The sequence below is a fragment of the Blennius ocellaris genome (assembly GCF_963422515.1).
Source record: "Blennius ocellaris genome assembly, chromosome: 16".
NCBI lineage: Eukaryota > Metazoa > Chordata > Actinopteri > Blenniiformes > Blenniidae > Blennius > Blennius ocellaris.
Window position 1 is genome coordinate 17399112 of NC_137665.1, and position 11122 is coordinate 17410233.

At 44.3% G+C, this 11122-nt stretch overlaps 2 protein-coding genes across 3 annotated transcripts; both read right to left on the reverse strand.

Moving 5' to 3' along the window:
- Positions 1-2606: 2606 nt before the first annotated feature.
- Positions 2607-6913, reverse strand: cnp (2'',3''-cyclic nucleotide 3'' phosphodiesterase). Of its 2 annotated transcripts, none has more exons than XM_080510880.1 (4): positions 6813-6913; positions 4227-5603; positions 4036-4163; positions 2607-3939 (listed from the first exon to the last, which is right to left on the reverse strand). In XM_080510880.1, the coding sequence occupies exons 2-4, from the start codon at positions 5563-5565 to the stop codon at positions 3478-3480; spliced, it is 1929 nt and encodes a 642-aa protein (XP_080367006.1). In that variant the 5' UTR covers positions 5566-5603; positions 6813-6913; the 3' UTR covers positions 2607-3477. The 2 variants fall into 2 exon arrangements, with proteins under 2 accessions (XP_080367006.1, XP_080367005.1); XM_080510879.1 differs by having other exon boundaries at positions 6764-6865.
- Positions 6914-7689: 776 nt separating this feature from the next.
- Positions 7690-11063, reverse strand: odad4 (outer dynein arm docking complex subunit 4; the record flags this gene model as incomplete). Its single annotated transcript, XM_080511035.1, has 10 exons — positions 7690-7841; positions 7932-8128; positions 8577-8663; positions 8751-8958; positions 9047-9241; positions 9340-9481; positions 10345-10406; positions 10485-10638; positions 10711-10842; positions 10938-11063. 10 exons carry the CDS (start codon positions 11061-11063, stop codon positions 7690-7692), a joined length of 1455 nt encoding a protein of 484 aa, XP_080367161.1.
- Positions 11064-11122: the final 59 nt, after the last annotated feature.

An 11122-nucleotide genomic window follows, 5' to 3' on the forward strand; every position in this document is an offset into this window, starting at 1 on the left:
CTGTGTCCAGGTCAACTGTCATTTAAGGCTCTGATGGCCTCAGGGATTAAAAAAAAAACTGTTTAGAAATCTGGATGTACTTCTAAATCTGTAACACTTCCCAGAAGGGAAAAGTAATAGACGAAAAAAACTTTTACAAACAATCTAGTTTAAAAAAACCACCAAAAAAAACCCAGTCGTCTATTACAAAAATACAAAGAAATGCAATAAACTCTGAAAAAATTTGAAGGTCGCAGATTCATAACCTGCTACAATGGACAGCATGTTGGAAATATCCAAGCATTCGATAGTATAAAACAATTTATGATAGTTTGAAAATGCTGTCACAAATAGTTTCCTTCTATAGTGTTTGTACATTTAAGTGTCATCTGTGCTTTGCAAAAGTTATGCATCTGTATACAACATAAAGTTAAATTTACTCCTAATGGAATTATTTTTGATAGTATCAGTGCATCTTGTACTTTATTACATGATAGGAACAATTGTTCCAGTGTCGAAGTTCAAAAACCAAAATCAAAAGCTTGTAATATCCTGTGTTTCATGTCGAATCTATAAATAACTCTTTCACAAACAGAGTCCAGGGTGCACTTGAAGATCACCTCACTAACTCCACACGCACACAACTTTCCAGGTCAAACCGCACAATTAATCTACTCCGATGCTGATTGGCTGACATTGCTCTCTTTATCGGTCCAGCAGCCAATGAGGAAATCACAGACATAAATATTCAACCACAGACCGATCTTCCAACAGGTCACTGTGCTACGTGGAGGTCAGGGGCGTGTCGGTGTCCTCTGTTGCCGATGAAATTGCCTCAGTCATTGACAGTTTGACAGCTGGAGAGTGAAGGAAAGTCTACGTTAACAAGATGAAGTCATTGTTGAATCATGGAGAAATAGGGCAAGTGTTCACATCGATATCAAGAGAAGTATTTACAGTATATTGTTTGCTTGATGGTCATTTTACAGATCATAAAAAAGGGACCATTGCCTTCGGGAGCTAAATCATCAGATACTGGATACTGAATGTCTTTAAGGATTTGGACTCAAATGTTCGAGGCCATGTCCAACATTAAGTTTATCTAACTGTCAAAATGGAACAGTAATCCCACCATGGCTTATTCCCCTTCAGCGTTCACAAAGACGGGGGGAAAAACACTGAAGATATTATTTCTGTGCTAATTGTTTTGTTTGTACTTTCACATTTGGTAAACTCTGCTCACATTAGGTTGATGATATAAATCTTGTCTTATATGATCATATTCCAATCACAACCAGATGGAGGATAAAGATTTCCTGCCATTCGTAATTCACAAAGCCAAGTCTGCGTTTTTATAATTTGTCTTCAGTTTTGATAGATTGTCGCTTACTTTTGTACTGTTAAAAATAGTTTATGAAATCATGGCTACTGTCAAGTGGGTGGCCTCCCAGGATATTAAAACTATTTGTTAGCAACTTGTATCATAGTTTTAGAGGGGGGAAAAAACTCAACTTGACTTCATATAAAATGCAATGAATTCCATTTAAAATTTATTTTGCACAAACTTTCATCCACTTTTATGTAACTTGATCTCCCTTAAATCATCAGCGGCTTCAATTCGGTCACTGAATCAAATATGGTGGTAGAAATGGCTAATAAGGCAGTTTGAGGAGGGGAAAGTGGAGGAGGTGGTGTAAGTAAAAACTGGTCAAGAAAAATCTACATACACAATCATACAGAGCTTGATAGTTTTTATTAAAGGATAGAAACAGGCATCTTTTGTGCACTCAAAGCCACTTGTAAAGAACTCATCCCGTCTATGTGTGTACGTTTATATTAAGTGATGTTGTGCAATAACCATCTGTCGGATTTATTTAAAAGGTCCTGTTCTACAATACCAACAAGGATTCAAAGAAGCTCAAATAAAGTACTGAAAAATTAGCTCAGCCTAAAGCAGGTCGCCGTAACCTGCAGGTCTGGAGCCACCAGTCGTTTTCAAAATGATTTATCTGTTGGATGAAAAGGCAGAACAACAAAAAAATGGGAAGAAGTGCTAAAATGACAAAATAAAATCGATACTGCTTGGAAAACTGAAAATGGTCTAAATGCCCTTCCTTCCCATGGCCAGACGCCAACTCCTCCCTGTACATGGTTTCACATTTTGGTCAATTTCCTCCCTGTACATGGTCACTATTAAGCCTTGTAAACATTTAGAATTAAATTTCTATACAGTTTTGATAACCATTTAATCTGTGTGGGTTAAAGCTTAAATGAGTTTCCATCCAATTAATATTCCTAATTGACATTTTGAAATGTCAAAAAAAAAAGGCATAAGCCACTAAAATCATGAAAATGCAACATACGGTAAGTTGTTGCAACAGAAACTCCATAAATTTACAAGATCAAATTTTTTGAATGCTTTTTTTTTTCTAAATCAAAGCCATTAACCGTAAGCTGTACTGGACTTATTTTAAAGGTTCAAGCCAAATTTGATTTGCTGGAAAATCACAGAAGGCTTTGCAAGTCAGCCAATATTGAAGCGTGGGCGCCTCCTGCTGGTTTACCCCGTCAACTTCATGTGCAGCTAAACTGTCCCACTTAACCCAAGTAACGAACGGACAATGAAATCACTGGAGCAAAGCACGTTCTTTATTGTTAAGTGTACAAAACAAGTGCAAAAATAGTGACTCATAAGAGCTACATAAGGTTGGAACTCACCCTTCAAAAATTGAGTCGGAGGATACAAATTGAGATGCATCAGTGCTTTTCAAAGAGGATAAAAGGGGATCAAGGTGCAGTCTTGCGCAGTAGAAAAACAAGAAATTGCCAAACATGGACTTGGATTCACAGCATTTGACAAGTGCAAACTGCAGAAACAAACACCAAATTCATCAGCATTCTCCCTTTTTAAACGATGCAGAGTACAAAGATTCAATAAGGAAGCATCTCTACGGTTGACATTCATTCTGATACACTTAAGTAGCTTTGGCCCATGTACTACTGTCAATTACTTCCTAGGCTGCGTACACACACAAGACACAGAAACACCTAAAGTACCTTTTCCGACTTTGCTACAAAGGAAGCCGTTGGACACCTGCCCTTCTCTTCCTTCCGGGTTGCGTGGAATGACAGAACCTACTTTTCACAGCTGAACATTGAACACTGACGTCTACAAGAAGAGAGCTAAGTTTGAAGTGTGGGTGGAGAGTAAACCATGCAAAACTGCAGCTAATGAAACCTCAGCAAACGGCAACTACAGCGGAGATTATGTGAATCAATACTGAACCGTGTCGCAACAACAAGCGAATCGATTCAAAGGCATCTTGGCTTGTGGTGCAAATAAACAGTAAAAAAAACAAAACAAAAAAAAGGCACAGCTCGTGGATTTAGGGCGGCTATTGACTGAAACCCCAAAAATGCTGCAAAAAACACAAACCTTGCACAGATTAAGCCCAAATCTGAAATCGCGAGTCATCCCAGACCACACGGCCCCGACTTTTACAGTAGGGTGCACTTCTTCTCCTTCTTCTTCTTCTCGGGTTTAGCGGCTGTGGTTTCCTTGCGGCCGTAGTAGCTGGAGAAACAAGCCGGGACCACGATGGGCTCTCTGAGGGCCAGCAGCCACCTCCCTGTGCCGTAGTAGGCGAGCCTGCCGAGCTCCATCTCCTCCACCGTCTCCCCCTGCTGGCCGCCCTGCTGCAGAGCCAGGATCTCCAGCAGGTCCAGACCCGTCTGGACCGGCTCCACGCCCTCGGCGCAGCCCAGCGTGACGTGGGCGCGGCTGCCCAGACCCAGGGAGGCGGCGCCAGGAACCACAGACTCCGCCTCCTTCTCCGCATCGGCCGGCCACAGCAGGAGCTGGTCCTCTGTGAGGGACACGCGGGCGCCGACGGTGCGAGGCGTGACGAAGAGGGCGGTCAGCGACAACTCGGACACGGAGCCATAGGAATCCTTGACGGCCTAAAAAGGAAAATTACATAAAAGATCAACATCTAATGCCACTGACGTCATGTTCCAATTAAACACTGGAAAACAGAACTAGACATCATTTCTTACCGGATTCTGTGTGTACTCTTTGGCACCGTCAGCTTTTCCATAGTCGCAGAATTTAGTGGTGCAATGGAGGGTTCCTTTGGATTTAAAGTAGTGCTCAAGGTCCACCTCACCATCGGGTTTCCCTGTGACTGAAGAGACAAACATCAGCACAACGGAGATACAGAACCCACAGAATAAATGACAACACTCACAGTCCATCAGGTGTTTCTTGAAGGCGTCCAACGTGTCCAGAGTCTTGACAAAGTCCTGCGACATGCACGTGACCTTGTCCTGGGCAGAGGACAGAAGAAACCAGCCGAAGAAGAGGGGCACGGACACTTCCAGAAGCGGCGCCTTCATGGCTTCCAGTTTCGCCGCCTCCAGTCCGCGCTTGGTCTTCTTGGACAGCTGCTCGGGATCCCTGCTCCACTCCGTCTGCGGCTCCAAGAAGATGGACACAAGACGGTGCTGCTCGGCGAGCTCGCCCAGACGCACCAGCCGGTCCAGCGTGTGGTTGGTGTCGTCCACCACCACGAGCACGGCGGAGGTGGTGCCTTCGCCGCAGCGGGCCACCACGGCTTCATCCAGAGCCTTGTAGCCATCCGCACACGACGCCGGGCTTTCTGGCTTGATGCCATGGTCGTCTGCGCAGACGACGGCGCAGTGGTCTTTGTAGGCGTCGGCTATCGCACGGGCCAAGAAGGTCTTGCCACTTCCGGGAAGTCCTCTGAGGACGACCAGGGTGCGAGAGAGTCGCAGGGCGTCTCTGGTCTGATCACGCTCCAACAAAGCAAAGGACAAGGAGCCAGACGCGGGGTCTGGATCTTCTTCCTTTGGAGGCTCAGCACAGACCTGCTCAGAGTTGACTTCTTCCACAACCGGAGACACATTTACTGCCGCTGGCTCTTCCGACGCCACCACCGGCTTCTCTCCCGACTCTTCTGGGGACGCCACCTTCTCCACAGGCTCTTCTGGGGATGCCACTGGTTTCTCCACAGGCTCTTCTGGGGACGCCACACCATTCTCTACCGTTTTTTCTGGAGACGCCACACCATTCTCAGGGGACACAACCTTCTCTGCGTCCACCGCAGGCTCCACTTTGGCCTCCTCTTCCTGGCCGGGAGGCTCGGAGGCCATTGGTTCGGGCACCGCTTGTGGTTCGGCCTCAGTTTCTGCCAGCTTCTCTGGTTCTGGCTGCGTCTCAGGCTCGGCGGCGCTCTCCGTGACTGGCGCGGCTTCTGGCTCACTCTCTGGCACGTGCTGCTGCTCGGCATTTTCTGCTTGGGCTGGGTCGGAGACCTTTTCAGAGGACTCGTCCGGCTCTGGAGGTGCCACCGGACTGGGAATCGGGCCCAGGTCTTTTTCCTGTGGCAACTCCGTGTCTTGTGCGTCGTGGCCGTTGGTCGCCAGCTGCTCCGACTCCCGCTCAGCAGCCGGTGGCTTCTCAGGCCCTGCGGATTCCTCTGGCATCTCCAGCTTCAACGCAACCTCTTTTTCCATTACGGACTCCTCTGGCACTGCCACGACGTCAACATCTTTTTCAGCATCCATGTCTGGTTTTAAATCCAACTTTACACACCAGAATGTACCTAGAAAGCCACAATGAAAGAGTTTTACAAGGAGACATGACAAAACCCCAACATCAGTGACTGTATGCAATACATGTGCAAGGGTTGAAAAGGCAAGACTAATTTCAACAAGTCCTGTTTCCTCTTAAAACTCTTGCGAAACACTCCGTCAGATCATGTGTTTTGTTGTTTTTTTTTAAGGACAGAAATAAGTACTCCAGTGGATTACAGTCAAGAAGAGGAAGTTGCACAATTAGGTTAAAATTGGAGTTGGGGGTGTGTGTGTGTCTGTATTTATACATCACAACATGTATTTCTATACATCTCATTTACATTGATTTGTGTGGGGTGGGTGTGTTGAAGCTCTGTACACACAGGGAATATTAAAAAAAACAAACACAGGCCTTGTCTTTTTTTTAATATACAAATTCTGATTTACATTTACCAGATAAGGAAATAAGGGTTTTTAAAAAGCACAGACAATGGGTGCAAACGAGAGTTAGTGGAAGCCTGCTTGGAAATTTCTGCTACGCCAAAGCCTGTCAAGAAAAGTAGACAAAGGGCAGTAAAAACACAGGGGGAAAAAAAAGGGGGCATCATTAAGTATTTGTAATATGAGGCTGGATCGGTTCACTAATGTTTGAGATTCGGAAACGGGAGAATTTGAAGAGTCATGACACCGAAGGTGGAAGCTTCACAACACGACTCTGCTTCATGAAGGAACAAAAAAAGGCAAACAGTTTGGATAATAATCCTGGTGTATCCCAGTTTGCAAACTAAACCGAAATGACAAAAAAAAAGGACGATAACCGGACAATGGGGCCCACTTTTTTGGAGCGTTTAAATCTACACATGCGACGTAAACGCTTAAAAACACCAGCATCATCGATTTAGGTTGAAAACTCCCCTTCGATTCAACGCGTTGCCTGACTAAACTGGATTTAACCAACAAACGAGCAGAGCAAACTATGAGCTTTAAACAAACGAGGGAGAGAAAAAAAAAAATCACAGGAAGTTGAATTTCTCTTGTGATTCCGTTCAATATAACGGCTAACAACGACTAACAATTTAAATTGCATCAGCTGCGACGCTTAATAAAAACCGTGTAAACAAGCGGCTGAGGGCGAGAGGAGCCACTCGAGTTAGAAGGGCGGTTTCGTTAACGAGATTAATTACATTACCGAAGCTTGTTTCGGGGCTTTTGTTCGCAGGAGGGCCAGTTTAGCTCACCGGTCGGGCTGCTGCAGGTTGGTGGAGCCGCTGACCACGCGCTCCGCTCAGGATACAATGACAAGGCAGTCCTGGTGGGCTCACACGTGAACCCGCGCCTCTTCAAGGGAGGGGAGGGGGAGGGGCCGGAAGTTCATGTGAACGCGCAAGGGGCGTGACCAGGGACACGCCCCTGAGGACCGGAAGTGCGCTCCCTGGCCACGTTTTATTTATTTATTTATCTATCTATCTATTTATTTATATATAGTTATAATTATAAATAAATGAATAGATATACATTTAATTCGAATTTCTCTCATGCATCCAAAAGTTGATATGGGCAGAGACTTTGCAAGAAGCAGTCATGTCTATGTAAATTACCTGTGTGCGTTTTGAGACAAAGGGGAAGTGGCCATGGTAAACTGTATCACGTATAGTCTGCATTATCTGAATGGGGAACTTTGCTGTCAGAACAGGATGGAGAGACTTGTATGAGTGCTTGTATTTGGGTTTATTGGGATGCATTTCAGTCTTTTGGATTGTCAGAAAAATACACTGGTTCAAACAGTAATTAAAGGTTTCAATGTATGTCAAGTTCCTCAGATGCATTCAAACTCATCAAACAGAAAATTTGACTTTAACGACTTCCCCATTCAACATTTTATTACTCAGAAAGCCACGCACTTTAGCAGAAGCACTTAATAAATATTACTCTTATGACTTCTACAGTTTAATGACATAATCACTGCAATCTGTTCATGGTGTGTTTCATGGATGGGTTCATCATCAATTACTTCCCCGTCTTTTAATATCGAGACATTTTCATTGGTGCAGGTGCTGCTTTGCCTCATCGAGAGCCTGAAAAGCAAAATGACAGACGTCAGCAAGGAAGATCTTCTCAGGCGGGACTGAATGCAGATAGCTGGGCGAGGCACAAGAGGTAGAGAACCTTCCGAATGGCACCCGTGGCAGAGTCATCTTCTTGAAGTTCGGCCAGCGTTAAAGCTCTCTCAAAGTGTGAAACGCAGGATTCAAAGTTCCCGAGATTCACTGTGTGGAGAAATGAACAAGATCAGTTTGTCCACGGTGAAAACATTTTAAACTGATAGAAAATGTGACAAAACCCGAGGTGATGATTACATTGGGATTGCGCTACCAAAACACTGGCAGTCATTTGCCACTTCTCGTCGGCGATGTCGTTGGCTGCAGCGACCGAGCGACAGCCGTAGTCCCGAGCCTCCTCGTAGCGATTCAGCTCCAGGTAGCACCAACCGATCTCATGGAACAGCCACGTCTTTTCCAAACTGTCGCAGGTCAAAGGAACCTTCTCTTTCCAGCTGAAGAATCCGGAGAAAAGAAACAAAACAAGCTGTTTGCCGTATATATTTGTCTAATTTAAAGTAATATTAAAGGTCCCATGTAATATATTGTTTTGGCAATTTCACATCGGTGTCAGAGGTCCAACAACGTTGTATTTGAAAGTGAAATTCCCCAGATCCAGTCCTGAATTTCAGTCTAAAAGTCCCTCTAGTGAGCTCTTCTGAGAACAGGCTGTTTCTGTGTCTGTCCACGCAGACTCCAGGCCCCTCCAGGGGAGAAGAGCTTCCTGGTGTTGTACATTAAGTGGTTTCCCTGTTAACTGGTGAGCCTTCAGCACCAATGACAACCTGGTCCCCCAGATATTTGGGATGGACCTCCAAAACACAGATTTCTGCCTAAAACCACAAATCCCACTGACGATCACTTGATATTCTGTTATAAGAAACAAAATAATGATGAACTTACGACTCTATGGCGTGTTCAAAGTGACCGGTGTGAGCATAGACTCTGCCGACATTGTCCAGGGCTCTGGATGTGGCTTCTGGTAGTTTACTGTTGGTCAATAAAGTTCATATTTTGAACATCTTGCAATAGACCCGAGACTGTAAATCCTACTGTGTCATTTGTTGATGTCCTCACCACTGTTTAGCGAGCTCCAAATCCTTCTGGTGATGCTCCAATGCTCTCTCCATGTCGCCAAGTTCCATCAAAGCGTTTCCAATACAACTGTGCAAGCTGGATAAGAGCTCTTTTTTATTAGGAACCTCTCCTTCTGACCATTTTTGCACTGCCTTCATGGCTTCTTCCGCCTTCTTCAGACTGCCCTCTGCATTTCCAGCCGTCAGCTCTACAAACACACGCAGCAAAGCAGCTTATAAAGAACAAAAGAAAAGCTCGAGACGACACATTCGGGCAAGAAGTCTCCGGGCCTTCACCTGCATCGATATCGTCGAAGCATTTCAGCAGAAAGCGAGCCGGTTCGGAGGGTTTTGGTCGCCTTCGCTTTGGTCCTCGTGAACGGATGGGTTTCTCCTGCTTCCAGAACTCGCTGCAGGTGTCCAGGTAAGAGAGGCAGCTCTGGAGGACGTCTTGGAGCTGCTCTCCACCTTTCATCCGACAGGTCATCAAGTCTGTAGATCATTTGTCCAAAAAATATAAACTGTACAGGACGGGAGAAACCCCCGTTAAGGATATACGAGGCTTCCATTACACGGGCGAACAGGAATACCTTCATCCTTCATCAGATTCTCAAGAAACTTCTTGTCACAGTGAAACTCTCCCAGCAGTTGTCTGGCCGTCGTCTCGCTCTTCGGAGTCTTTCGCCGTTTCCCGTTGGTCAGGTTCTTGATAGCAGCGATTGGCTGAGCCCTCTTGACCAAATATTGACAAAGTATCGTACTTCAGATGAAACACCGCATACAGGAAACTTAATAATCTATGAAATTCAAACAGCGACAGGCGTTTTATCTATGGTTCTGACCTGCGGTAAGTTCACAGCTACAATGGATTTGGACTCCTTTTGTATATTTAGTCTTCAGGACAGATTTGAACAAATGAATATAAAAATCAAAGTAATAATTTTAAGTGTTTCTTTCACATTTTAATTATTCCTAAGTATAAATTGCATAGTGAAATATATTTCACTACTTTTTTGTAATAATAAATACAGAATACCCCCACAATTCAATTATTATTCAAACATCAAGATTGGAGGTTAACAGAAAAAAAGTAAAGCTTATAATTAGAAAAAAGAAAAAGCCCTTAGAAAAAAGCACTTCATACAATATTTTACTGATATAACATTTTCATCAAATGGAAATAAAGGTGCACCTCAAATGTTATTTCACTGAAAATGTAATTGTTTGCCAAACTAAAAATATTTATAGCGGTTATATAAGGGGAATTTGAATATATATATATATAAATTAATTAAATATACTCTTGAATTACCATATTTATAAAGTTCACAATTCATAAAATATAAAAACAAAAATGGCTCAAAGTATTTAATTTGTAATGAATTAACCTTTTCAATGTCTAATTGTTTTGAGAAGTTGTTTGTAAAGGGGTCTCGCTTATGTGAATATTTCTAACAATACTTCACCTTGTGATTTAGTCTAATTCAGTAGTTATGGTTGAATTAAACTGTTGAGCATTGAGCTGCATATAACACTCAGAAGGTATTTCTTTCTACATTTCAATAGTTTCTTTTATTCCCCAACGACACACTCACCTCCTCATCTTCTTTGAGGAATGACAAATCTCCTTTAATCTCAAGTTTGACAGAAGGAGGACCTTTTTAAAAGTGCAACAAAAACAAGTTTAGATTGGCGGTAAACGCGAGGATTTTCTCTACGACTCCTCAACACTTACTCCCAACAGAGTTCTCTATGGCCTCCTGAGCTTTCTGGATGCCCAGCCTGAAGCCTTGTACTTGCGGCCGCAGCTTTTGCCCCCTGTGGTAAAACACCAGCGCGAACTCGAACTCTGCCATGCAGTACAAAGCCTCTGCCTTCTGATACAATCCCTAAGAAACAAACAACCATGAGAAATCATCCCGATGAGCTCCCGATTTATTCAACAGGATGCGACTACGTACCTCGGAAAACGTCTCGTCCTCTTTGAGGGACGCTTCAGCGTCTCTGAGCGCCTCCTCCGGCTGGCCCATCCTCAGGTAGCACCTGCATCGGCCCACCAAGCAGCGCTCGTCATCGGGCTTCAGCGTCAGGGCCTGGGGCGGACGGAGGAGGCGTTTCGACAAACTCCCCAAACGTGAGCCTTTAAAATCCTAACGCCGACTCTACCTTTTTAGACAATGCTACCGACCGTGGTGAAGCTGTCGATGGCCTTTTTGTACTCCCCTTTATGGTACATCCAATCCCCGTCAGCCATCAGAGTGGTGAAGACGCCTTTAAACTTGTCACCCTCCGGGTCTCCGTCTGTCATCGACATCTTTTGAAGGCTACAAATCAAGGTTTTTTTGGTTGGTTTTTTTTAAACAGCAGATTAAC